Raw genomic sequence first — 26,882 nt, 5'->3', positions numbered from 1 at the left:
GGGTAAGAAAGTTAGATGAATGTCCTTCCTGAAAGGAGCTCCCTGCTAAAAACTGACTTAGTTCACTCTCTGGGATCTCACTAATGCCTGGTCCTCTTTCCTGGCAAAATAAGAATGGGTTAGGATATTTCTAGAAGCTTTGGAGCAATGGAAGAAAAGAATGTGTTTTAAGGAAGAGACCGAGTGGGGACAAAATGAGTGTATTGTTTCTGAGATAACTGAAGTCACTTGAGACACTTTGAAGTTTTCTGTCAATGAGGTCAGAGCAAAGGCAAACCTTGTCCCAGTATCATATGTGGATGTTTTACCTTCTTCATTCCATGCCTCCTCTAACAATAACCCCGTACAATCTCTTCGCCCTGTCTTGATGTCCTCCGCCTCCCACACTGCATCAGATCTGCTGTGAAACCCTATTCGATCTCCAAGACCTAGTTCAAATTCCACACCTTCTTTGAATTCTTCCCAAACTCTTCCTGGCAAAATAATTTACTCCTACTTGGTTCATAAAATTAGTAAAATACAAAACACTCTGCAAGCTCCTCTAAATAAAATTTTTTGTAGGAAGAAGCTAAGACTCATTTGTCTCTCTGTTCCCCACAGTACCTAGCATAGGGGTCAGCAAACTGTTACAAAGGCCAAATTTGGCCCCCTACCTATTTTGTGAATAAAGTTTTATTGGAACACATCCATGGCCATTCATTTACATACATCAGTGGTTGTTTACATGCTACAACAGCAGAGCTGAGTAGTTGCAAAAGAGACCGTATGATCCATAAACCTAAAATATTTACTTTATGATCCTTTGCAGAAAAGGTTTGCCTTTGAGCTAGCACATAATATGTGGTGAATAAATGAATGTAGTAAGGTGTTTTGTGAAGAAACTTCAACTGGTGTTCAGATGGGCCTGGGTCCCAATTCTGCCCCTAACTCCTTGTTTGACTAAACAAATGATAATAATAGGCAAATAAAGATAAGTGATAGATAATAGATGATGATGATGATGATGATGATAGATTAGATAGATAGATAGGTAGATAGATATAGAGAGATAGATAGATGATAGATATAGATAGATGATAGCTAGATAAACAATTTTGAATATTTATTATATTCTAGGCATTGTGCTAAGCGTTTTAAATTTATTATCCACTTTATCTTCACATTCATCTCCGAGGCAGCTACTAGTATTTTTCTCATTGAAAGAAGTAAAGACTGAGGCTCAGTGGTCATACCACCAGGTAGGCCTGATCTCCTGCAAAGCTTGAGACTACCCGCTACCCTACATCCTTTTGAGAGTCAGTTTCTTCATAAAATTGGGATTATTGGGAGAGCAATGTGGTTTCCAAGCTATTTTTAGCCAGCAGAAAATTTAACATATTACACGGAACCCCAACATGCAGAAGTCTCCACAAAGGTGCTAGAATTTAGTCCTGCTGACTTATCTCACCCCTCAGCACTGGAACCTGTCTGGCCGCTCCATGGCCCTGGCCAACCTCACCTCCGCCCCTGAGTTCCTCCTCCTCGGCCTGATGGATGGAACAGACGTCCACCCGCTGTTGTTCCTGCTCTTCCTTGGCATCTATCTGCTCAACGCTCTGGGCAATCTGATCATGGTGGTGGTGGTGAGATCCGACAGGGCCCTCCGCTCCCCCATGTATTACTTCTTGGGTCATCTGAGCCTCGTGGACGCTTGCTTTACCACGGTCACGGTCCCTAGACTGCTGGCCGGCCTGCTCTACCCAGGCCAGGCGGTGTCCTTCCAGGGGTGTTTTGCCCAGATGTACTTCTTTGTGGCTCTGGGCATCACCGAGAGCTACCTCCTGGCAGCCATGTCCTACGACCGCGCGGTGGCGGTCTGCTGGCCCCTGCACTACACCGCGGTCATGACGCCCTGGCGCTGCACGGCGCTGGTTTCGGCGTCCTGGGCCGTGTCCCACCTGCACTCGCTGCTGCACACGCTGCTCATCTCTGCGCTCTCCTACCCGCGTTCCGCCTCTGTGAGCCATTTTTTTTGTGACATGACAGTGATGCTGAGCTTGGCGACCTCAGACACTTCGGCTGCGGAGGCTGCCATCTTCTCCGAGGGCTTGGCCGTGGTACTGACCCCGCTGTTCCTGGTGTCCCTCTCCTATGCACGCATCCTTGTAGCTGTGCTGGGCGTGCGGTCGGCGGGTGGCCGGCGCCGTGCCTTCTCCACCTGTGGGGCCCACCTGGTGGTGGTGTCGCTTTTCTTTGGCTCTGTCCTCTCCGTCTATTTCCGGCCGTCATCTGCCTACTCGGCCCGCTACAACCGCCTGGCCAGTGTGGTCTATGCGGTGGTCACACCGACTTTGAACCCTTTCATCTACAGCCTCCGCAACAAAGAGGTCAAGGGCGCCCTAAAAAGGGGGCTCAGATGTAGAGCTGCATCCCAAGAGATATGAGAGCAGGTCTGGATTCCCTGGCATTTCAATAAGAATAATGATGATGATGATGATGATGATGATGATGATGATGATGATAACGATTATAAAAGACCCCGCCCCTTAAGCTTTTCAAAGCACTAGCAATTTTGATCGTACAGTGTCTTATTTCTTGTTAAATTAAAAATTAGATCTGAAGCAAATGTGACAAAGTGTCTATTCATAGGAATGGGTACATAGCAATAAGCTAAAACCTTTTCTGTAATGTCTGAATGTTTGAAAGAGTCCACTTTTAAATTTTGGAAAAATAAACAGGAGTAGGGAATGAGTCTTGTAGCTCATGGGAGAAGGAGTAGGAGGAGTGTAACGAGAAGCAACCAGGTGATGGAGAGGGAACTTGGGAAACAGTGCATGTCAAAGAAGGTTTTTAAGTTTTTGTTTGTTTGTTTGTTGAAAGATGTGCTGCAGTGTAGTCCACACTCTTGCAGATACCTTTTCTGGAAACTTCAGGCAAGATCCAGTTATTTGTTAAGTATTTAAAAAAAAAATTTATTCTATTGCCTAAACACTATATCCACCATTTTCATGTTAAGAATTGAAAATAGAGATAAAGATAAAATTCTCCCTGTCTCCCAGTCTAACCTCCATTCCCATCCCAGTCATTAGTTCAATACCGTCCCTCAAGGGTGTGCTCGCTTTCATGCTCTCTCTCTCTCCCCCAACCCGCCAGCCCCAGTTTTTAGACATCAGTACTATCATTCTTCACATATTATTCTGCAATTGCTCTTTTTCATGAAACCATCCATCTAGAATATCTTTTCTTAGTACTGCAGATAGAATTTCTGCATTTTTAACTTCATGGTATAGGACCCTATACTGTGATGTTTCATGTTCACCATTCCTTTATTGATAAATACTTATGCTCTTCCAATATTTTACTGATACAATGGTGTAATGATATCATTGTCATAAAAATAATAAAAAATAACATTTCATGGGAATTATCATGGGCCAGGCACTGCCGTAAGTACTCTACACTTAGGTCTAGTTTAAACCTCGCAAGATTCCCAAAGGAAGATACCATTATTATTCTTATTGCATAGAGAGGAAACAGGCTTAGAGAAACTGAGCAGCTTCCCCAAAGTCATAGGACTAAGTTCATCTTCAATGATTTGTAGTCTATTTATTTTTTTCATCTTATTGAGAAAATTTTAGTAATATATAATTTTATAAAATATAATTTTGTTCATGTTTTCTGGCTTAAAGTTGTATATAGTTATTGCAGGATTCTCAAAATGAGAGACAAGACATGGAGGTTATAAGCAGGAAGCAGTGTTTATTGATGCGGCACCGGCTCAGCAGATTCTTAGCCAAAAGCTGAGCCCCAATTGTACAGGCAGTTTTAAACAGTCTTGTCATCCCTACACAGCTACAGAGATAAGGAAGAACAGTAATTGGTTGGCAAGCTGTGAAAGAACAGATGTTAACTGGAGAGTCCTTGAGGTGGGGGGAGGGAAGTCAGGAAAGAGCTCGATGGAGCAGGAAATGGCCAGGCAGGGTCCGGCTGCCACATAGTATTCTCATAATCTTAAATTGCGTCTTTAGATATTAATTTTGCTCCTTTTTCATTCTTAGAGCTCTTTATTTATGCCTTTTCTCTTATTGGTCTTGTTTTATATGCCAACATTTTATCTATTATATTACTATTTCCCAACAACTAATATTTAATTTGTTACTATTACTCTTTCTTGGTTTTCAACTCCACTATTTTTTCACTTTCATATTGATTAATTCCCTCCTTCTATTTTCTTTAAGTTAATTTTGTTATATTTTTTCTAGAATCTTGAGGCTTATGTATCGTCTGTACTTCAGGAGAGGGGTGTCTCTGCTAATGTCCACTGTTGATGGAACCTATATCTCCTAGCGTGAACAATACATATTTTTCTTTTGAGAAAGGAGCTGATAGCCTTCTCACGGCTCTCTGGTTGTGCTGATTCTCTTGGACTCAATCGTGTCTTCCATCTGGTTCTAGGCTCTGACTTTAGCTGCTGCTACAGGGTCCTTATTCTGATAGTCTCTGGAAACACACCAGCACTCAGCTCCTAGCTACTGTCTGGGCCCCAATGGTGCATGTGAGAACTTTTCAGATCGTCACGAACCAAGGTGGTTGAGAAAATTCATGTTTGTGTGCATGTGGAAATACAGGTGAATTTTAGACACTCTTACCTAGATCTCTGCTGCCATGATGTGGCTGCCCCATGTACTGGTGGGTTCTTCTGCAAAGCTGCCTCCTCTCAGAGTACCAGTCAACAAGTAGGGAAAGCTCACTGTGTCTTCCAAGTTCACTATGCCTAAAACCATTTGGAAGATTCTATCATCCATTCCCCTGGTTGTTGGGGGACAACGATCAGGCTCCATACTAACATTTAAATTCTCATTAGAAATGCTCTTATTTTGCATTATTCTTGAAGTGGTAATCAAAGTAATTAGAAAAGAGAAAGAAATAACAGAACTAAATATTTGAAAGACATATACATTCTTAACAATATTTCTGTAATCTTCGATTGTATGTCTCCAATACCCAAGATATTTAACTGGAAATCCTCATTAGAAAACAATAAGAGACTTTAATAAGGTGGAATGTTGCAAAGTGGATATACAAAACAATCAGTAACTCTTCTATGTACAAAAAATTGATCTGTCTAAAAACACATTAGTGACCTCTTCCTTCCCCAACATTTTTTAAAAATGTAAAATACCTGAGACTAAATGTAGAAAGTAATATACAGATACCAAATTAAGAAATTTACAGAATTTAACTAAGAAAAAAATGTGAATAAATGGAAGTGTTTTTATTATTTATACTTTGTAAGACAACTATATAAATAGTCAACATTCCTTCATAAATCAATGTGATAATTCCAGTTAATTTCCCAACAAACTTTTTTTTTTATTATTGGAATTTAACAAGATAGATTGAAGCATATCTGAAAAGCTATGTGTCAGGAAAGTTTTGGAAGAGGAGAATATTGAGGAAGAATACCTTGTCACATAAGATATTTAAAATGTATTATTATGAAGGTATACTTTATATAGTACTAGTACATAAATAGGAAAGCATCAATATAATAAAGACCAGAATTAGACTCAAGTATATATGAACACAGTACATTGTAAAGTAGTTTTTTACATCAGCAAAGATGGGAATAAATGAATTGCTGGGTAAAGGAAGAAGAGAAAGGATAATTGCCCTTAAGTTGAATTTCAGGTGGGTCAATGATAGAGATGTGGAAACTAAAATTGTACAAGAACTAGAAAAAAAGAGATAATACAATTTTGGGATAGAAAAGCACTTTATAAGCATGTCAAAGAAAAAATATGTCATGAAGTAAAAATCAACTTATTTGTCTATTTTGAAATTTACAGCATTCAGTAAGGGAAAAATACACCACTACAAAGTCAAAAGATGAATAACAAACTGAGAAAAATGTCACCTACAAAATAGATAAATTGAAACTATCCATAAAAGAAAAAAGAAAACTAACTCAAGGCAAATAACATACCAAAGGCAAAGTGGCTAATCAATATAAAAGGTTTTTGACTTCCCTGACACATACAGAAATTCAATTTTAAAATAGTAAAAATCTCTAATATTATAATAACTATGTATGGTATCAAGTGGGTACTAGGCTTATCAGGGGGATCACCTTGAAAGTTATATAAATGTCTAGCCACTACTCTGTATACCTGAAACTAATTTAGCATTAAATGTCAACTGTAATTGAAAAATTAAAAAAATTAAGTGAAATCTCATATTTTAGATATCGGTTTAAAAATTCTTTGAAAGCAAAATATACAGTGTTGGGAACACTGTAAAGAAACAGTCACTCTCATTTACTTTTAGAAAGAGTTAACCTTAAAAGAATTCCTTGGAGGCACTTTGGCAATTTTTACTCAATTATAAAATGTTCACATCCTTTGATCTAGTACACCCATTCCTAAGAATGTGTCTATAGAAACACTGCACAAGTCCATCAAAACCAGAAAATAAAATTGAAGCATTGTTCAAAATAATGAAAAATTAAAAGCAACCCAAACATCCATCAAGAACAGATTATTTAAATAAATTATGGTTAAATGCATCTACTTAACCAAACACTATATAGCTTCTAAAGAATTACATGCCCTTGCATGAAATGATGAATTCAAATGTATTTTATATGAAAATAATGAGAAAATGACATGAATAATTTAGCCCTATTTGTTATATGTAATATTAGTCTGTGCATTGAAAATATCCAGAAGAATATTCCCCAACTTTTAACTGCTTTCATAAGAGGGAATGGAACTATGGGGGACCCTTGTAGTCTACTTTATTATTTGTTTCTTTATTGTTTGAATATTTTCTAGTGAGAAATATTTTTTTCATAACCAATCAACATTTTGAAGAAGAAATGAAGTCGAAGTTGTAATTATTAGGAAAACTTATAAAAGGTGGGATTACTTTAAGGTATAAATTCATTTCAAGAAACATATGAAAATGCATTCAAAACAAATCAATAAATATTTATTATACATACAACAGATAGAAGGCATTGAAATAGGTACTATAGAGATCAGAGAGCACTTGTCTTCAGACACTTGGTATGAAAAGAAATAAACAAAGAAAGCCTCAAATAATTTCAGCATCATATTCCAGAGGAAAAACATGTGCCTTGGAGTCATAAATATATTCTAATCCTTCAGTCATTATATGTGTTACCTTAGCCAAATATGGGCTACTATTTACTACCTATAAATTAAACAATTTATAACAAAACTCTACGGCCCATTCCATATCATATAACTTTAATTCAAAAGAGGAGTTCTCATCCAAAATATATAGATATTATCAAAGGAAGTAATTTGTCATTAACTGACAAATAATTGGTACAGTTAAAGAAAAAATAAATAATTTAAGAATGTGATAAATAGGTGAATCAACTAACTCCTGAAAAGAAAATTATGAACTGAATAGATTAGCACGAGGAGAAATGATGATCCTGAAGAGTGAAAATTACAAGAACATGTACATAATAAATTGGAAGATATTCTTCATGGAATAGATATGTTTAGCAGAAGCAAGTACTAAAGTGGCTGAGCAATTTGAACTTATTAGAGAATCAGGAACTACTGTACATTCTTTAAGTACAATAAATACCAAAATTGAATGGTATTTATTCAACATTGAATAATAATCACTGAGCATACATTACTTATCAAGAGTTGTGCCACATCACACACAAAATACAGTGATAAACCCAAGAGGCACAATGACCCATCCCTAGTAACACGTGGGAAAAGTCCCCCTGGAAGTGCCGTGGAGGCCGCATCAGTAGTGCCAAGCCTGGGTGCTACTAGACTTTTCAGAATACTACTCATTGTCAACATTATACCTACTGTTTGAAAACACACACTGCAATATACATTTGAAATGTTATTGAATTGTACACTTGAAACCTATATAATTTTATTAACTAACTTCACCCCAATAAATTTAATTAAAAAAAGAAAACATACTTTAATCTTAAGAGTCACTGTCCCAGAGAAAATCCGATTGTCCACTTTGAAAAGACTCTTTGCAAGGCTCCCTTTATGTCCTGATTTCTCAAGCTGTAGATGAAGGGGTTCAGCATGGGCGTCACCACAGTGTACATCACAGCCATGACCATCTCCTTAACAGTAGAATTGTTAGCTGAAGGGCACAAATAGAGGCCAAAGATTGTCCCATAGAACAGTGACACCACAGAGAGGTGGGAGCCACAGGTGGAGAAGGCCTTGCAGATACCTCTAGCAGAAGGGACCTTGAGAATAGAGGACACAATTCGTGCATAGGATGAAAAGATCAACAGGAATGGAACAACAATAACAAGCCCTCCCAAGATAAATATCATCATTTCATTTATCTGAATGTCAGAGCAGGCTAACTTTAACAGAGCTGACATGTCACAGAAAAAGTGAGGGATCACATTATCAGCACAGAAAGACAGTTGAGCCATGAGCAGGGTGTGCGACAAAGAGATGAAAGTGGTCAGCACCCAGGATAGCACCACCAGAGAGAGACAGAGCTTGGGGCTCATGATGGTGGTGTAGTGCAGGGGAAAGCAGATGGCCACATAGCGGTCATAGGCCATAGCCACAAGGAGGAAGCTCTCCAGGTCTGCAAAAAGCAGAAAGAAGTACATTTGGGTCAGGCAGCCTGCATAGGGGATGGATGGAACTTGGCTCTGCATGTTGTGCAACAATTTGGGAATGGTCACAGAGGAGAAGCAAAGGTCAGAAAAAGACAAATTGCTGAGAAACAAATACATGGGCGTGTGGAGGTGGGAGTCCCGGTGAATGAGGATAATGATGAGGAGGTTCCCCAGGACGGTGGTAAGATACATGACCAGGAACAGGGTGTAGAACAGGTCTTGTTGATCTGGTTCAATGGGCAGGCCCAGGAGGAGAAATTCTGAGATGATACTTTGGTTTTCCATTTTCATATTGCTTTTATTTTGTCTCTTTAAAATTAAGAATAATTTATATTAAAGTATGAACCTACAAATAGACATATACACATATACAGATTGCAAACTTTCAAAAATATATTTTTAAATCAAATACTAGTAAGTTTAGTGTTTTATTTGTCCTCTATCAAGTATAAACATAAACATTTACATAAAGAAAAACTGTGAAAGCATGTGAAGTTATGTATCAAATTCAACCATAATTAGAAATCTGTAAGAATCTTCCATGCTGTATGGGGTTAGTCAGCATGATCTGTAGGTAAGAAGTAGTCTCACACTTCTACATGCCTCTAGCTTAGAAGAAGAAAAATCTATGTTTGGTTTTCACTAATAAACTAGAAAAAATGAAAATAAGTATTAAATATAAGTATTAAGCTGAAAAGGATAAATAAAGTGACAAAAATTCAAATAGGATTAAATGATTGATAAAGCTAACACACATATTAACAATTTAGAAAACATAAAAGCACTAAAATTTACAAAATAATTTGAGAGCTTTTGTTTTCAAAAATCAACAAAATAGACAAAACTGGCCAATATAATTTTTTTTATAAGTTGAAAAGAACTATAGAACATTAGGAATAAGAAAAGAATATAATCACAAAGGCAAATTTTTAAATTTTCCTAAAACTTCTCTAATAAGTTTGAAAATCTGGATGAGACATTTTCTAAGCAAAAACAAATTCCAAAACTTGGTTTAATAATATATATAGTATCTACTCCCCAAATTTGAAAACATTAAACTATAAGGTTTATGCATCCCAATGGTCATAGCCTCATTATTCATGGTGGCCAAGACATGGAAACAACCAGAGTGTCCTTCAATGGATGACTAAATAAAGACGTGGTACATATACCCAATGGAATATTACTCAGCCATAAGAAAAGATGAAATACTGCCATTTGCGATATGGATGGACTTGAGATTATCATGCTAAGCAAAATAAGTCAGACAGAAAAAGTTGAGAACCATATGATTTTACTCGTATGTAGGACATGTAATTGGAAGCAATAAACAAGCAAGACAAACAGAGATTCATGGACACAGACAACAGTTTGGTGGTTACTGGAGAGAAGGGTGGTAGGGGAGAGGTAGATAAGGGTACAGGGGGTTAAATATATGGTGATGGAAGGAAATTTAACTTTGGGTGGTGAACACACAATGCAATATACATAAGACATATTATTGAATTGTACACTTGAATCCTATATAATTTTATTAACTAATGTCACCCCAATAAATTCAACTAAAAAAAGGAAAAAAGAAAGCCATCGAAGAATATATATAGTATCTAAATAGATCGTTAAAATAAATATTAAAGAAGTAGAAAAACTGAAGAGCAACAAATGAAATAAACTGAAAATAATAAAAATTATGCTCAACATTATAATTCATTAGGGAAATGCAAATTAAAATCTTAAGATACTACTAAATACCCAGTAGAATGGCTAAAATGAAAAAGATTGACAATATCAAATGTTAGCAAGAATGTGGAACAATTAACACTCTCGAATATCACTGGTAAGAATGTAAAATAATAAAACCACTTTGCAAACTGTAGTTTCTTAAACTTGAACATCCACCTACACTGTGATTCAGAAATTTCACTCCTGAAATACCTAAAATAAATGAAAATAAATGTCCCCCAAAAAGGTATGTAATAGAATTTTTCACAGAAGTTTTAGTCATAGCAACTAAAACCGAAAAACCCAAATGTCCATTAGCAGGAGAATGGATAAGGAAATTGTGGCATACTCATTTCAACAATATACTATACAGCAATGAAAAATAATGAACTATAGTGATTCAGACGACAACAGGGATAAATTTCAAAAACATGCATGTTGAGTAAAAGAATTCAATTCATGAGCTGGCAAATCTATGGTGACAGAAACCAGAATAGTGGTTACCTTTAGACGCTCATGGATATTGACTAGGAGAGGACATGAGGGAAATCGGTATGATAATATAAATGTTCTACATCTTGATCTGTGTAGCGGTTACATGGATGTAAAATTCAGTAAACTGTACACTTAAACTTGTGTGTATATGTAAATTATATTGCAATTTTAAAAAATCTTTGGATCGGGAAGCTTTCAAGATTTTTCAGACTTTCAAGGAACAAATAATCCCAAGCTCTACATAAGACATTTTAGAACCTAAAATTAAATAGAAAACTACATAATTTACTGAAGAAGAAAAAAAATACATAAAGAATAAAATTATAGACCAATTCCACTTATGGAAAGTCAAGTCTAAAACAATGATATTTCCAGATTTTCATAGTTGAAATCACACTAATATGTCCAATAAAAAAAAATTTAGGATTAATTCATCAGAGGCAAAAGGTATTTGAAACATATCAGTACCAATTCTTGGTCAAATAAAATTTATTCTTGGTCAGAATAAAATAAAAGATTCCTTCCTTAGTATAATGTGCTAGGATTTGTCGAAATTCAGGCTGCCTCTCCTCTGGATGAGTGCATACTTTCATTTTCTAGGTTGCAGTGAGATGGAAAACATAGGACTCCTAGAGACTTAATCCTATCAAAGGATTTTGCTCTCCCTTTATTCCCCATTAATTACAATGCCAGGTATTACCCACACTGCTCCCAGCAAAGGTTTTCAACTGTTTGAACAGCTTCGGGGCCTCAGAACTCAGCAGTGGGTTGCTTGTCCTAGACCTACCATCGGGTTCTCCTAGCAACACTGAGTGACTGCTGGCATTGAAACACCTTTAACAGTTTCACTCATCACAGACCATACAGACATCCAAACATCCTCTTCTTTAGACACTGATGGGACAAGTCAGCAAGCAAATATTATTTTAAAAGCAAAGAGATTTTGAGCAGGAAATTCTCAATCCGCATATTCTCCTACCTGACTGCACATATGAAGCCTATTTCTTGGAAGAGGCTTAAAGACATTGGTGTCCTTTCTTAATCACAATAGTTTATCAGTTTTGACTAAGGAGAAATGCAATCATTAAGTAGGGTATCGTAGAATTTCTGAGAATTTCCTCCCAAAATAATAAAAGATCTATCTTATTGGGAGTCAACATTATACATAGTGGTAAGAAATTTAAATTATCAAAACTTTGAGGGCAATCAAAATGAAGTATATTGATGAATCTAAGGCAGCACTGTCTACTGGCAAGATAATGCAAGCCACAAATGTGAGTCACATATGTAATTCTAAATTTTTAATAAGCGAATTTAAAAAGGCAAAAAGAAAAAGGTGAAGTTCATCTTAACAACATATTTTATTTGAGTGAATAAATCCAAGATATCCTCATTTCAACGCACAATCAATATTTTTAAAAATTAATAATATTTCATGCATCTATTTTCCTTGAAATCCAGTGTGGATTTTACACATACAGCACATCTTGATTTGAATTAGCTGTGTTCAAGTAATCAGTAGCCATTTGTGGCTAATGGCTACCAAACTAGACAGTACAAATCTAAAGTATAGCTTTTCCATAACATATTCTATGGCCAACTAAAATGAAATGAAAAAAAAAATGTTAAGCAAGTAGAAGTATGGAAAATGCAAAATAGGCCATTGGCATGCCAGAATTTGAGAATTTCTGGATCACATGAAGCCAATGGGAATCAGTTTGAGGGAACGTTCAGAGTAATCACCACACATATAACAGCAATAGAGAGGTCTACCAAAGAAATAAATGGCCCATTTCTCCCAGAAGCACTAAATTCCCAAATTGAGAGGGAAAAAAATTAGGTCATGGGGCTATTGAAGGGTGGAGGGATTGAAAACAATCAACTCTGAGGACTGCAGAGGAGTCCCAGATATGAAGAGATGAAGCACTTGTCCATCTAAATATAGACATCATCCCAGGCATGTGTGTTTTATTAGGTAAACTGGAAGCTTTGCTGAGGCAGGTTCCTAATGAAGCCAGCGGGGCCAAATACAGAGGAAAACAAAACTCTGGCAAAGGTCTGGCCACCACAGCAAACATAGCAGTGAAGTCCTCTAATCTGATCCTCCCCACAACACATCCTCCTCCATTTTTATAGGGGCTATGGGCCCTGTCAGTCCATCATTGGAGGTTGAAGAAGATGGTAGGCCAGGGAGCAGTGAGGACAGAGCAAATCAGAGGGCCACCAGAATCCTTTTTGTCACATGCAAAACCAAATGAGGACTCTGCCACTACAAATAGATCAGCTCCTGCAACCTTCTCACTGATCTACTCCCAGCACTTCTATTCTAAAGAAAGCCCATCTATTTGTCTACCCACCCAGCTCATCACACGCTCTCAGCTACCCACCTCAGAGGATAGAGGGAAGATGATGACAAACCAAAACTTATCCAAGCCCATGTTCCTTTCCTGCCCCAGCCTGGGGGCTGTTCAGAATGACAGAGGCTGTTCAAACTGCAGAATGACATGAAGTTTGGAGTTGCTAAAGATTAGAAGGCAGTAGAAATTCTCTCACCATCTTCAGGCTCTAAATCCCAACCCCCATAGCTTCGGATCCACTTCTTGACACTGGAACTACTGGGAAAATGGCTCTTCTACTTTGATTTCTTTGTTACCTAGATTAATACTACCTCAACCCACATGAAAATCTTTTTTTCCCCCCTTTTAAGACTTTATTGACCTATGGGACATTAGTCAGGGAAATAAGAGTTAGAAGGGAATAGAATTGAGATGAACATTCTGGGGACTCCGGGGAAGCAGCTGAAACTAGGCAGACCCCAGTGTGGCATACACACTATTTAAGTGCTAGGTTGCTGAAGCCAGTTAGCCTGGGATTACCTTACTACACCCTTACCAGCTTCATGACTTTGACCAAGAAACTTAACCTCCCTTAGTATGAATTCTCTCATCAGCTTAATAGAAATACAAGTATCAATTTCTCGCACCAAAGAAGTGAAAAAATAAACAATTCACATAAAACAAAACAAAACAAAACAACCTTGTCATATAGTGAGACAAAGTACGGCTTTAGTAAGACTTACTACTGTCATCATTAAGTTCTGTGATGGGGATGCAATATTTTCCCAAATACCCCTACCCTAATCCCTGCCCCGCTGAGGCCAGCACCTTGGTGTTCATAGGGAAGGTATGGAGGAGCAGTGTAGGATGGAAGAAGTGACTGGCCCAGAAGTAACAGGTTAGAACCAAAATAGTGAGGATTTCTTTTCAATTTTTGAGTTGAATCGATCCCTAAGTAAAGATATTAATACTAGGAGAGCTTGATGGAAGGCGAAGAATACTGATTTCATGGAAGGGGGCTCTCAGGATGGTCCTTTATGCTCTGTTTAACTTGCCCCCAAGTAAAATACTCAGGGGCCCAGAGGAGTTAGACTTCATTGTTTATCGACCTGTGACCTTGACAAATTGCTGAACTTTTCCAACTTTACACTCCACCGTCAGTGAATCTTCTACACTTCATAGAATTGTGGATTTGGAATGATTGATACTTAAAAAGTATAAAGTACTTATAAGGTATAAAGTTCTCATTTGCAGTTCTGGGGACTCCTAATTACATTTGGAGGTGGGAATCACTGTTGAGAGTGGAAAACAATGAGGAAGATGACTTCTAAATCATCCTGCTGGAGTTGCGCTATAGAATTATGGAATCCTAATATCTGTTAAAGGGAATATTAGAATAACTACTTCTTCTGAACTCCCTCCCAGCTTACCTAGCTTGTCTGAATGTGGCTCCAGAGTCTGCTTTCTGTTTACTACTTCATGTCGTGCATTTCCAGCTGGAGTTTCTGCATTGCCTTCTGACTCCTCTCTTCTACAATGCCCTGACCCCTGGGATCCCTGGGTCCCAAAGAAACTCATTAGTAGCAAACCTGGTGTTTGCCCCCTCCCACCCTGCCTTACTCCTGCCCCTTTCTGAATAAATCATGTCCAGAGACAGAATTCTGGATTCAGCCCAAGTTTGACCTTCTCAAGGAAGCTTTCTCTAACCATATAACCCACACGAACATCACCCTTTTCTGGAAGTGCAGTATCTGGCCTTCTACAACAGTTACCACAATCAAATACTATAGCACTTGATCACCACTGTTTTGTGTTGTCTAATGATTGCTTCCATATATATCGACCTTCTTTCCTCAGGTGGACTTTAAGATCTATGATATCAAGTTAATGTGTTGATTGACTCACTGAAGAAATACTTAATCCATTAATTCATTAACACATTCCTTCCAGAAATATTTACTAAGTAACTACTATGTGCAAAGCACTGAGCTATGTGCTGTGGGAAAAATTCTAGCCAAGGCGGATATGGTTCCTGCCCTCAGACAGTTTTCAGTCCAGCTGGCAGACACAACTAAATAATCTACTACCAAGTATTACAAATGTTCTCACAGGGAAATACAGGATATGATAAGACTGCATATGAAAGACACCTAACCTTACGCAGCAGGTCAGAGAAGACATCTTTTTTATCAATAAAACTTAAAGAATCTGAAGAATCTTCTAGGAAAAGAGAACGAAAGTGCCCAGAGAGAGGAAGTAGTATATGGAAAACCCCAGAGGTAAGAGAGCCTGGAGCATTTATAAAATAAAGGAAGTTCAGTGTGGCTGAGGTATAGTGTGTGTGCTGGAAGGAGGGTAGAGGATGGGCATGAATAATATAGTTTGGTGATTCCTCAAAAAGTTAAACATACAATTTTCATATGACTCAGCAAATCCACATTTAGATATATACCTAAAAAAACGGAGCTGCTCAAACAAATAGTGTACATGAATGTTCACAGCAGCACTGTTCACAATTGTTCCAAAGTGCAAACAACCACCAACTGATAAATAAAATGTGATGTGTTCATAAAATGCAATATTATTCGGTAATAAAAATAAATGAAGTACTGTTACATACTATACTATGGATGACCCTTGAAAACACTAAGCCAATTGATAGAAGCCAGTCACAAAAGCCATGTGTTATGAGCTTATTAATATGAAATATCAAGAAGAGACAAATCTATAGGGACACAAAGTAGATTAGTGATTGCTAGGGAGAAATAGATATAAATGATTGTTAATGGGCATAGGATTTTCTGGGAGGTAATAAAAACGTTCTAAAGTTGATTGTGGTGATGGTTGTGCAACTCTGTAAATACACAAAAAATCTAATTTTATACTTTAAATAGGTGACTGGTATAGTATGCAGATTATATGTTAACAAATCTCTCAAAAAAATAAGTCTTAATCATTAGGTAGATTGTGTATTAAATACATATGCGTTAATGTCAAATTTCTTGGTTGGGATCACAATTTTATAGTTATGTATGAGGATGTTCTTAGTTCTTGGCAATTCTGAATGCTGAATTTACTGGCTATGTATTTTGATGTCTGAAAATTATCTCAAATGGCTCATCCATTTTTTTAAAAAGAAGGAGAAGAGAGATATTAAGAGAGAGAGGCAGTGAGGGAGAGAGAGAAACTGGTTGATATATTATATAAATATGAACAAATAAAATATGGACAAATTTGAGCAATTAACATACTATAAGCAAGATTAACTAATTTGAAATTAAGCTTGTAACTTTTGTTTTAAATGTCACAGGATTAATGACATAGGGCTTAGTTTTGCAATCTATGAGTTCAAGTATACATCTTATTTCTACATTGCTAATATTTATAGAATTATATTATAAATTCTGTTTTTTATTTGTAAAAAATAAAGTTACCATAATTGTGTAAACAGATTGTAGTGAATAAATTTCAAACCTGCTACAAAAATTATTGTTTTTACTACAGAACAGAAAAAAATAGAACAATAATATTCCATCGTATAATAGAAAACTCTCTTAAAATGAAGAAAGATACACACTTATAAATCAAAAAGGGATCTGCTGTATTAAAAAATTATAACAAAAGTCAACTGAAACAAAAACAAAATCTGATGTAGTTGTTAAACATCATGTTTGGAGACATAATCTTACAAGGTTTGGGGAGAAGTTGGGAGAAAGAGATGGAGGGAAGAGGGAGTAGTCAGCCTTACTTGGGAATTTTTCACAGCTGTTTTGGAAAGTGGATTTTCAGTGGGAAAACAGATGTCCACAAAATTCTATATTTAGCCAAACTGTCATTCAGGTGTAAACACACATACAAAAGGAAAATCTAAAATATGTGGAAATTCAATAAATATAGCATTTGTGTACCATTCTTATTTTTTAAAATGCCTTGAAGATGTAATCTATCAAAGGAATTAATCACAACAAAGAACTCACTCTATATTTGATCCCCTTTAATTTGGGGGGTGAACCTACAATGCAATATACATATGACATATTATTGAATTGTACAATCGAAACCTAAATAATTTTATTAACCAATATTACCCCAATAAATTTCATTTTAAAGAAAGAAAGGAAAGGAAAGAAAGAACTCAAAAATTAAAAACTCATAATGGTAAAATAATGGTGAGAAGAATTCTGTTTAGCATAACTAATAATAAAGTAAGAAAAATGTTATGATAATATATGGAAAGAGCATGCTTCATCTTTTAACAGTAAAGCTGAATTTAAGGCAAGCAGCATTAAAGAAATGAAAACTGATCACTATAATAAATGGGATAAAAATATCCCTTTGGGATCATGTCAGGTTATAACAAATACTGTAAATATAAAAGTACATTAGGAAAAAAACTGATGTAATAAAGTTAGAATGACATGAACATTTGAGTAGGTATAGGTAAGTAAGAGACACATAGGTCAATGAAACAGCATAGAGAATGCAGAAATAGATGCACCTGTATATGGTTAATTGACTTTATACAAAGTTACCTAGGTAATTCAGTGGGGCAAAGTTTAGTATTTTTAAATAATTTACAATCTTTAAAAACTGGATACATCTGTAATGTCTATCAAAAGGCAAATGAATGAACAAATTGTGCTATATTTTAAACAGAATACTACTCAATAAAAAAAAAAGAAACAAACTACTGATACACAGAATTATAAAGCTAAATCTACAAAACATTCTGCAAAGCTAAAGACACCAGATACAAAAGAAAACACACTCAACTCCTAGAAGAAAACATAGGCAGTAAAATCTCTGACATTGTTCTTAATGATATTTTTTTCTGATACATCTTCTTGAGCAATGGAAGCAAAAGAAAAAATAAACAAATGGGACTACATCAAACTAAAAAGTTTTGCACAACAAAGAAACGATCACCAAAACAAAAAGACAACCTACTAAATGGGAGAAAATATTTGCCTATGATACATCTGATAAAAGATTAATATCCAAAATTTATAAAGAACTCATACAATTTAACACCAAAAAACCCCCAAACAATCCAATTGAAAAATGGCAAAGGACTTGAATAAGCATTTCTCCAAAGAGGACAGCAGACGTAAGAAAAGATGGTCAACATCACTAATCATCAGACAAACACAAATTAAAACCACAGTAAGATATCACCTCACACCTGTCAGAATGACTATCATCAATAAATAAAAAAACGACAAATGTTTGTGGGAATGTGGAAAAAAGGGAACCCTCAGGCACTGTTGGTGGGATTGCAAATTGGTAAAGCCACTATGGAAAACAATATGGAGGTTCTTCAAAAATTAAAAATAGAACTACCTTATGACCCAGCAATTACACTTCTGGGTATTTATCCAAAGAAACTAAAACACTAATTCAAAAAGATATATGCACCCGTATGTCCATTGCAGTGTTAATTTACTGTAGCCAAGATATGGAAGCAACCTAAGTGTCCATCAATAGACAATTAGATAAAGAAGAGGTGGTACATGTACACAATGGAATATTACTCAACCACAAAAAAATATGAAACCTTACCATTCACAGTGACACGACCTAGAGGGTATTATGCTAAGTGAAATAAGTTAGACAGAGACAGACAAATACCATATGTGGAATCTAAAGAACAAAATAACTGAACAAACAAAATGAAAACAGATTTAACAGTTACAGAGAACAAACTGGTGATTGCCAGATGGGTGGAGGGGTTGGGGGTTGGGTAAAAATGCTGAAGGAATTAAAAAGTACAAATTGGTAGTTACAAAATAGTCATGAGGATGTGAAGTACAGTATAAAAAATATAATCAATAATATTGTAATAATGGTTTATAGTGCCAGGTGCATACTAGACTAATCAGGGGGATCATTGTGTAAATTATATAAATGTATAATCATGATACTATATACCTGAAACCAACATAAAATAATATTAAATGTCAATTCTAATTGAAAAATAATTTTAAAACACTGTTTCATTTATATGAAATCTAAAATCAGGCAAATCTAATCTATAGTGATAGAAATCTGAAAGATAGAAATCAGATCAGTAGTAGAAAATGGGAAATTGGTTGCCAGTGGTCACAGTGAATTGTGAGGTAATAGAATTATTCTAGATATGGAGCGGGGTTCAGGTTACATGGATGTTTGTAACTGTCAAAACTCAATGAACTGTACACTTAAAATGGATGTATTTTCTTATGTGTAAATTATACTTCAAGAAAATTGAAATGTACATGAGTGCTCTTATTCCCACATCCTTACTATTAACACAGAATGTTGATAATTTATAAATTTATCAATTATGTAGTCACTCATTTATCACTTATTGTTTTTCTCACCTTGTATTCCAACTAACATCAAAGTTGAACATCTTTTCACATTATTTTTTTGTGAATTTTCTGTTAATATCCTTTGTACATTTTCTTATGCAGTTGTTTGTTTTATTCTTATATCATTTGTAGGAGTTCTTTATATATTCTGAATTTTAATCTTGTATCTGTTAGGTATGTTATGGTCTGTCACTTCTCTTTCAAATGGTTATCTTTGTCCTAGAAAAGCTTCTTTTATGTGGTAAAATATTTCAAGCTTACATCACAAAATAATTCCATTGAGAATTTGATTTGGATTGCACCGAATGTATTTGAGAACTGATGTTAAAATATTGAGGTTTCAAAGTACATCAAAAAGCACAAATGTAAATTGATTGATTTTATCATATAAGAGCTACTCTTCAAAAAGCTGTTAAAATTAAGCACCCTTTCCAGAGTCATTGTATTATGTCCATTTATTGTGGTATTCTTTTATATATTTCAGTAAAGTTTTAATGTTTTCTTCTTATAGTTCTTGCACCTAACTTTCATTGCTATTAAAAATCAGATCTATTTTCTATTGGATTTTTCTAATATAGAGGAAAGTGATTTAATTTAAATATTAACTTAAAAAAATTTTTCCACTGATATTTCTGTTGTATTATGCCACTGAGACCTCAGAATTTATCCATTACAGCAACTAGTATTACTAATAGAAAATAACAAAATATTTCAGGATATACAATATTAAATGAACATGTGTAATGCAAGATTATATGAACTATAATCTGCTTTTGTATAACATATGTACATATACAGAAGTGACTGCTTGGGTAACTGGGTGGAAGATGACATCAAAAATTAAGGTATGTAGTTCGTGGGACCACTGCCTTGCCACCATTATGGATACCAGTCATGTGCAACCTATCAAACTAGCCAGGGTCACCAAGGTCCTGGGCAGGACCAGATCCCAGGAACAGCGCACACAGGTGGGCATGGAATTCATGGAGCTGCTCCATCATCCGCAACATGAAAGGCTCTGTGTGCGAGGGCGACGTGTTCACTTTATTGGAGTCAAAGCAGAGGCTCAGAGGCTGCGCTGACTTTGTGTCTGGGTCCTGGATGTCTGGGTCGACCACTAGGCTTACAGAGATGACCTTGGACTGTTAAGAAAACATTTATATTGTATGTAAAGGACATACAGATCCAAAAGAACTTTTCGTCATGGTGGAAATGGTCCATTCTGCCCTTCTAGCCCCCTGTGGCTGCTAAGCCTTGAAATTTTATGGCCAGTGCCATTGGAGACCTCAACTTTTCATTGTATTTAATAATTACTGGTTTCAACTGAAACACTGGTACTTCAAGTCAGTTAGTGGAAAAGTTTTTAGGCAGATTTGGAATAACTCAGTCCTAGAAATTGAATTTCGGCCATCTTGTTGATGAGATCTAAACACAATTCAAGTCATTCTGTTGAATGGTTGGCAGCAGATCTGAGAAAATACAACATTTCAGAGGCTTGGAATAATAAAAAGAATGTAAAAGATCTCATTGATAATTTTGGCTATTGATTACATGTTGAAATGATAGCATTTCAGATATATCAGGTTAAATAAAACGTATAATTGATTTTTTAAAAAATTAAGGTATAGAATAAGGGACAAAAAGCAGACTTGGGAGAGAAGTCAAAACAACATAGATGATAGAGGTTTTGCTCATCTGCTCTTAAGACCACACCAAAATTGTGATGGAAACGGAGCAAACAGCAAGCAGAGTCTCCTGGGGTCTAGATGAATAAGCCCTACAACTAGGGAGAGAAATAAAAAATCACCCTGCAATGGGTAGAGGTAGGATGGGGTGAGATTGCAGGGCTGCCTGGTCCCCAGTGGCTGAGTGGCACAGAGGTTACAGGCAGCGGCAGTCGGCAGCCGCAGACACCTCTTAAGGGGGCGGTGATGGACAAGCAGGCTATTACCGTGATGGACTCACTTGTTCTGAGCACCAGCACCAGGTCGGCTGTTGGGGGTGGTGGTGGGGGGCACCAGGGACTTACGGAGAAACTCTGAGTTGTTGGAGTGAGGACTGGAAGCAAGGCTTCTCCAGGGCAGAAGTGCTGGCTGTATCCATTGTTCCTCTGTAGAGCCCTCTCCCCTCGCAGTGTGCCAACACAGTGCCGCCACGGTGGAGACATCATCAAACTGGATAACAGAGGTCGCTCCTCCCAGAGGACTCCCTGAAACTCCGCCTCCCCCAACACGTGACACCACCCAAACCATATCCAATTGTATCTTTAAAGAGTCCTGTGCAAGTTGCAGAACAAGCTCCAAGACCCGTGCTGGTGGCAGCCGACCTCTGGTTCTGGTGTGGTTTCTTGAGGCAACTATGAGCACAGCATCTGTGGATTGCTTGCTGAATCTTAACAAGTGGCCCTGGAGGGACACAGGCTGGAGGTAAAATTGGCCTGCTGCTGAACCCCTCTCAGGACTGTGCCTCTGGACGCTTACTACACAAAACCACCGGGAGACGTAGGCACTTTGATTAGTACATAGAAACAGACACAAAAAGGCAGCCAAAATAGGAAGACAAAGAAGCAGAAACCATATGAGAGAAGAGAACAGAGATCCAGGAATAATAGAGTCAAGCAATCTAACAGACGCAGAGTTCAAAACACTGGTTATAAAGATATTCAAAGAACTTGGGGAAAGAGTAGATGAACTCAGTGAGAACTTTAACAAAGAGATAAAAAGCAAAATAATGGAAATAGAAATTATAAAAAGGAACGAGTCAGAAATGAAGAACACATTATCAGAGTGGATGGAGAAGAATATCAAACCACCGATATAGAGGGTGGGGAAGCCAAGGTCGCCCAATCAGAATGGCAAGAAAAAAGAAGCCAAGACTATAATAATGATTTAAGGAGTCTTTGGGACAAAATTAAGTGTAAAAAATTCTGTGTAATAGGGGTACCCGAAGGAGGAAAGGGAGAACAAGCAGTAGAATAACTATTTGAAGAAATGATGATGAAAAACTTTCCTAACCTTGTGAAGGAAATAGACATACAACCCCAGGAAGCTCAGAGAGTCCCAAGAAAAAGGAAACCAAAGAGGCCCACACCAAGATACATTATAATTAAAATGCCAAAGGTTAAATACAAAGAGAGAATCGTAAAAGTAGCAAGAGAAAAACAGTTAGTTACCTATAAGAGAGCACCCATAAGACTGGCTACTGATATCTCAAAAGAAAATGTGCAGGACAGAAGGGCTTGGCACAAAATATTCAAAGTGATGGAAACCCAGGATCTACAGCCAAGAATATTTTGCACAGCAAAGCTATCATTTAGAGTTGAAGGACAGATAAAGAACTTCCCAGACAAAAATAAGCCAAAGGAAGCCATCAACACCAAGCCACTATTACAGAAAATGTTGGAGTGACTTCTTTAAGAAGAAAAAGCATGTATCATAAATAAAAAATGATAATAACTACATATCTATCAATGACTACCTCAAATGGAAAAGAATTAAGTGCTCCAAAAAAGGATAGAGTGGCTGGATAGATAAGAAAATAAGACCCCTACATATGCTGCCTACAAAAGACTCACTTCAGATTAAAAGACACACACAAACTTAAAGGAAGGGAATGGAAAAAGATATTGCCTTAATGGACCTCGTGGCTATTGCACTGAATAAAGTCGGTCAGAGAGAGAAAGACAAATACCACATGATTTCACATACATGCAGAATCTAAAGAAAATAAATAACAATAACAACAACAAAAAAAAACAGAAACAAACTCATAGATACAGAGAATATTTTGAGGGCTACTAGACAGGAGGGGTGTTGAGAGGATGGTGAAAGAAGGCAAAGGAATTAAGAAATTCAAAAGGATAGTTACAGAATAGTCATGGAGATATAAGCATAGGATAAGGAAAATAGTCAACGATGTTGTTATAAATATGCAAGGGGGAAGAGGGATACTAGATTTAGTGGGGTGATCACTTGAGCTCTAATCACCATGCTGTACAACTGAACCTAATGTATTATTGTATGCTAACTTTAATTGAAAAGACTCATTGAAGTGTACAATGTAAACATGAGCACCTAATGGTCTATTATATTTCAATAAAGCTGAGGTGTAAAAAAGCAGACTTGGAGGAACATAAAGAGTTTAATGTTGTACATGTTGAGATTGAACTGCTCATAGACCCTCAAGTGGAGGTGTCTACTGGGCAGATGAGAATAATAGCTGGGAGCTCTGGAGAAAGATCTGGACTTCAGATAGAGATGTGGAGGCCACCTTAATATATGAGAAGATTAATGTGGTGGGTTTGGATGCCATCACTTAGAGGAGGCAATAAAAGATACAAATGCACCAGGGTTGGAAACCTAATCCATGCCACAAATGGACTAAGAAGTTGGTGGGGTTTTGTTGTTTTTTTGTTTTTTGTTTTTAATGAGTGCTCTCTTTCTTATTGAAGTTGAAAAAAATGAGAAGAACCCATTGAATCACACAGTCTGTGATCTTACATAGACTCAGTAACTGACACACTGTATGAATCGGCAAGTAATTAAGTGCTATATTTTTCAGTCTGTGAAATGGTCAATATATTGTCTACATTTCCTACAAATTATCAAAAGTTTAGAATCAAAACATAGATATAAAGTTCTTTTATGAAGTCCAAACTACCAAAGAGAAGAGAAGCATCCTTCAACTCTGAAGTTGTATGCCAACTTCTAGCTTCTTTCTCCATTCCTAGAGAAATAAAGTTTTGGGCCCCTGGGTATTCATTATTCTGAGATAAAGACAAAATAAACTCTTGTAGTAAAAGGGTTAGAAAAATCAGTTTCAGGTCATGCCAGGTCAGAAAACACAAAGTAGACATGAAAATAAGTCAGAGTAGGGGAAATGGTTAACGAATAAAATATCTGAAACTTGTGCAGGGAGAGGTACATAGGAAGCATTTAGAGGGAGGCTAGGATGTTGATGTTTGGGTTTTATTTAGCACTAAACTAGGAGTATAGAGAATTATTTTAAAATACCACAATCATAGCAGAGTTCTGATTTAAAAAATAATATTCTGTAATATATGAGTTCAGAATGTAAGACATGAAGATCATTTACAAGAGTACTCCTTAAACTACACTTTTCCAGGGTCACCTGGTGAATACAAAAAGGAAGGCCTAACCAGAGGTCACAAAGACCCTCTTCACTAGTTCAACTATGCAATTCCGATTCATCACTTTTACATGTTAAACAATTATGTAATATGTTATTTTAACTGAAGTTCCCATAAAGAAAAATAACTGGAATAATACTCCAATATTAATATATCTACTGAATAAAATTATGTAAAAAGCTCGAGCATTACTATCATAGATATCAAGAAAATATCTTTTTACAAAAGACTCTTCCCAGGGCCCCCTTCATGTCTCTGTTCCTCAGGCTGTAGATGAAGGGGTTCAGCATGGGCGTCACCACAGTGTACATCACAGCCATGACCGTCTCCTTGACAGTAGAATTGTCGGCTGATGGGCATAAATAGAGACCAATAATTGTCCCGTAGAACAGTGACACCACAGAGAGGTGGGAGCCACAGGTGGAGAAGGCCTTGCGGATACCTCTAGCAGAAGGGACCTTGAGGATGGAGGACACGATTCGTGCATAGGACATGATGATGAGGAGGAATGGGATGACGAGAATGAGCCCTCCCATGAAAATAATCACCAACTCATTAACTCGAGTGTCAGAGCAGGACAGCTTCAGCAGAGCAGACATATCACAGAAAAAGTGGGGAATCACGCTGCTGGCACAAAAATACAATCTGGCCATGAGAAGAGTGTGTAACATGGCATGCAGTGTGGTCAGCACCCACGACAGCACCACCAGAGAGAGACAGAGCTTGGGGCTCATGATGGCGGTGTAGTGCAGGGGGAGGCAGATGGCCACATAGCGGTCATAGGCCATGGCCACAAGGAGGAAGCTCTCTAGGTCTCCAAAAAACAGAAAGAAGTACATTTGTGTCAGGCAGCCTGCATAGGGGATGGATGAGTTGTGGCTCTGCATGTTTCGCAGCAACTTGGGTATTGTGACAGAGGAGAAGCAGAGATCAGAGAAGGACAAATTGCTGAGGAACAAATACATGGGCGTGTGGAGGTGGGAGTCCAGGCGAATCAGGACAATGATGAGGAGGTTCCCCAGGACGGTGGTAAGATACATGGCCAGAAACAGGGCATAGAACAGGTTTTCCTGCTCCAATTCGATGGGCAGTCCCAGCAAAAGGAACTCTGAGATGACAGTTTTATTCTTTCCTGCCATATATGTCTTCAGTGTCTTTAGAACAGAACAAGAAATAATAGTGCTCATTAAAACCTCAACTTAAAATGTATATATTTTTATAATACCTGTTGTGTTAGATGGTCTGCAAAAATAATTTATATCAATCTCATCACAATAATTACAATCCCTATACTCCACTTCTCTAAAATCAAAATCTATATGATGGAAAATACCTCATCTTCTTCACTTCTCTTTAACAAGTAACAATACTCGATCCTTTCAAAAACACTTTTCTATTAGCTTATGAGACACAAAATTTATTGGTTTTCCTCATACCTACCTGGCCAGACATCCTCAGTAACTGTAATTGGCTCCTGTTTTGTCAATATCTCACATGTTGAGGCTCCAGGGCTTTTTCCTAAACACTATTCCTTTATAATTCTAAATATACCACCAAGAAAATTGCAACAACTCAAAAGGCTTCAATTACCTTTTAAAATTCAGGTGTAGGTAACTCTCTAACCTATAAAACTGTGTACCCAGTTGCTTAATGATTATCTTTCTTGGATGTATCACATGCATTTTAATGAGCAGATCCCAACAAAACTCATGCTCTTACCCTGCTCCTCTTCCAGTCCCCTCCTCCTCTAATTTCCCATTTCTCAGTAAAAGAGATTTAGGTTCTCCAGTCATCAACCTGAGTTTTCATTCATTCACTCTTATCTCTCATCATCAACATCTGGTCTGTCAAAAAGTATTATAGATTATTTCTCTTTCTCATTCATCAATTCTTGTCACCACTGTCAATACTCTAGATCAGGCTAACATTATACTTTATGTGTACTATTGGAACAGCCTCATAATTCATCTCCATTCTTCCATGCTTTAATATGCTTACCTTCCCTTTTTTTAATAGAAATCTGTTTGTGATAACATTTCGTTGTATTTTTCCAGTTTTTTTCTATACGTATCTTTTCAAAAACACTTAAAAATCATTACAGAGATACAATTCTAAATGTTTTACTTTGTAATTAACTAGTAAATTTAAAATTTTTAATTATTGAATAATATTCTATAAGTTAGGTAGCAATTATT

At 36.8% G+C, this 26,882-nt stretch overlaps 3 protein-coding genes and 1 pseudogene across 3 annotated transcripts; 2 read left to right on the top strand and 2 right to left on the bottom strand.

Moving 5' to 3' along the window:
- Window positions 1–1,478: 1,478 nt before the first annotated feature.
- On the top strand, window positions 1,479–2,423 carry LOC107507632 (olfactory receptor 1L4-like). Its single transcript, XM_016138738.2, has one exon. The coding sequence runs from the start codon at window positions 1,479–1,481 to the stop codon at window positions 2,421–2,423; it is 945 nt and encodes a 314-aa protein (XP_015994224.1).
- Window positions 2,424–7,975: 5,552 nt separating this feature from the next.
- LOC107507631 (olfactory receptor-like protein DTMT) lies at window positions 7,976–8,926 on the bottom strand. The gene has a single exon (XM_016138737.2). The coding sequence runs from the start codon at window positions 8,924–8,926 to the stop codon at window positions 7,976–7,978; it is 951 nt and encodes a 316-aa protein (XP_015994223.2).
- An 11,493-nt stretch (window positions 8,927–20,419) lies between these two features.
- LOC107507630 lies at window positions 20,420–20,687 on the top strand (annotated as a pseudogene).
- A 4,185-nt stretch (window positions 20,688–24,872) lies between these two features.
- Window positions 24,873–25,826, bottom strand: LOC107507645 (olfactory receptor 1E2). The gene has a single exon (XM_016138750.2). The coding sequence runs from the start codon at window positions 25,824–25,826 to the stop codon at window positions 24,891–24,893; it is 936 nt and encodes a 311-aa protein (XP_015994236.2). The 3' UTR covers window positions 24,873–24,890.
- Window positions 25,827–26,882: the final 1,056 nt, after the last annotated feature.

This window comes from Rousettus aegyptiacus, unplaced genomic scaffold (genome assembly GCF_014176215.1).
Source record: "Rousettus aegyptiacus isolate mRouAeg1 unplaced genomic scaffold, mRouAeg1.p scaffold_m13_p_6, whole genome shotgun sequence".
Classification (NCBI taxonomy): domain Eukaryota; kingdom Metazoa; phylum Chordata; class Mammalia; order Chiroptera; family Pteropodidae; genus Rousettus; species Rousettus aegyptiacus.
The sequence above is the reverse complement of the archived record's forward strand: the minus strand, read 5'-3'. Positions and strand labels throughout refer to the sequence as shown.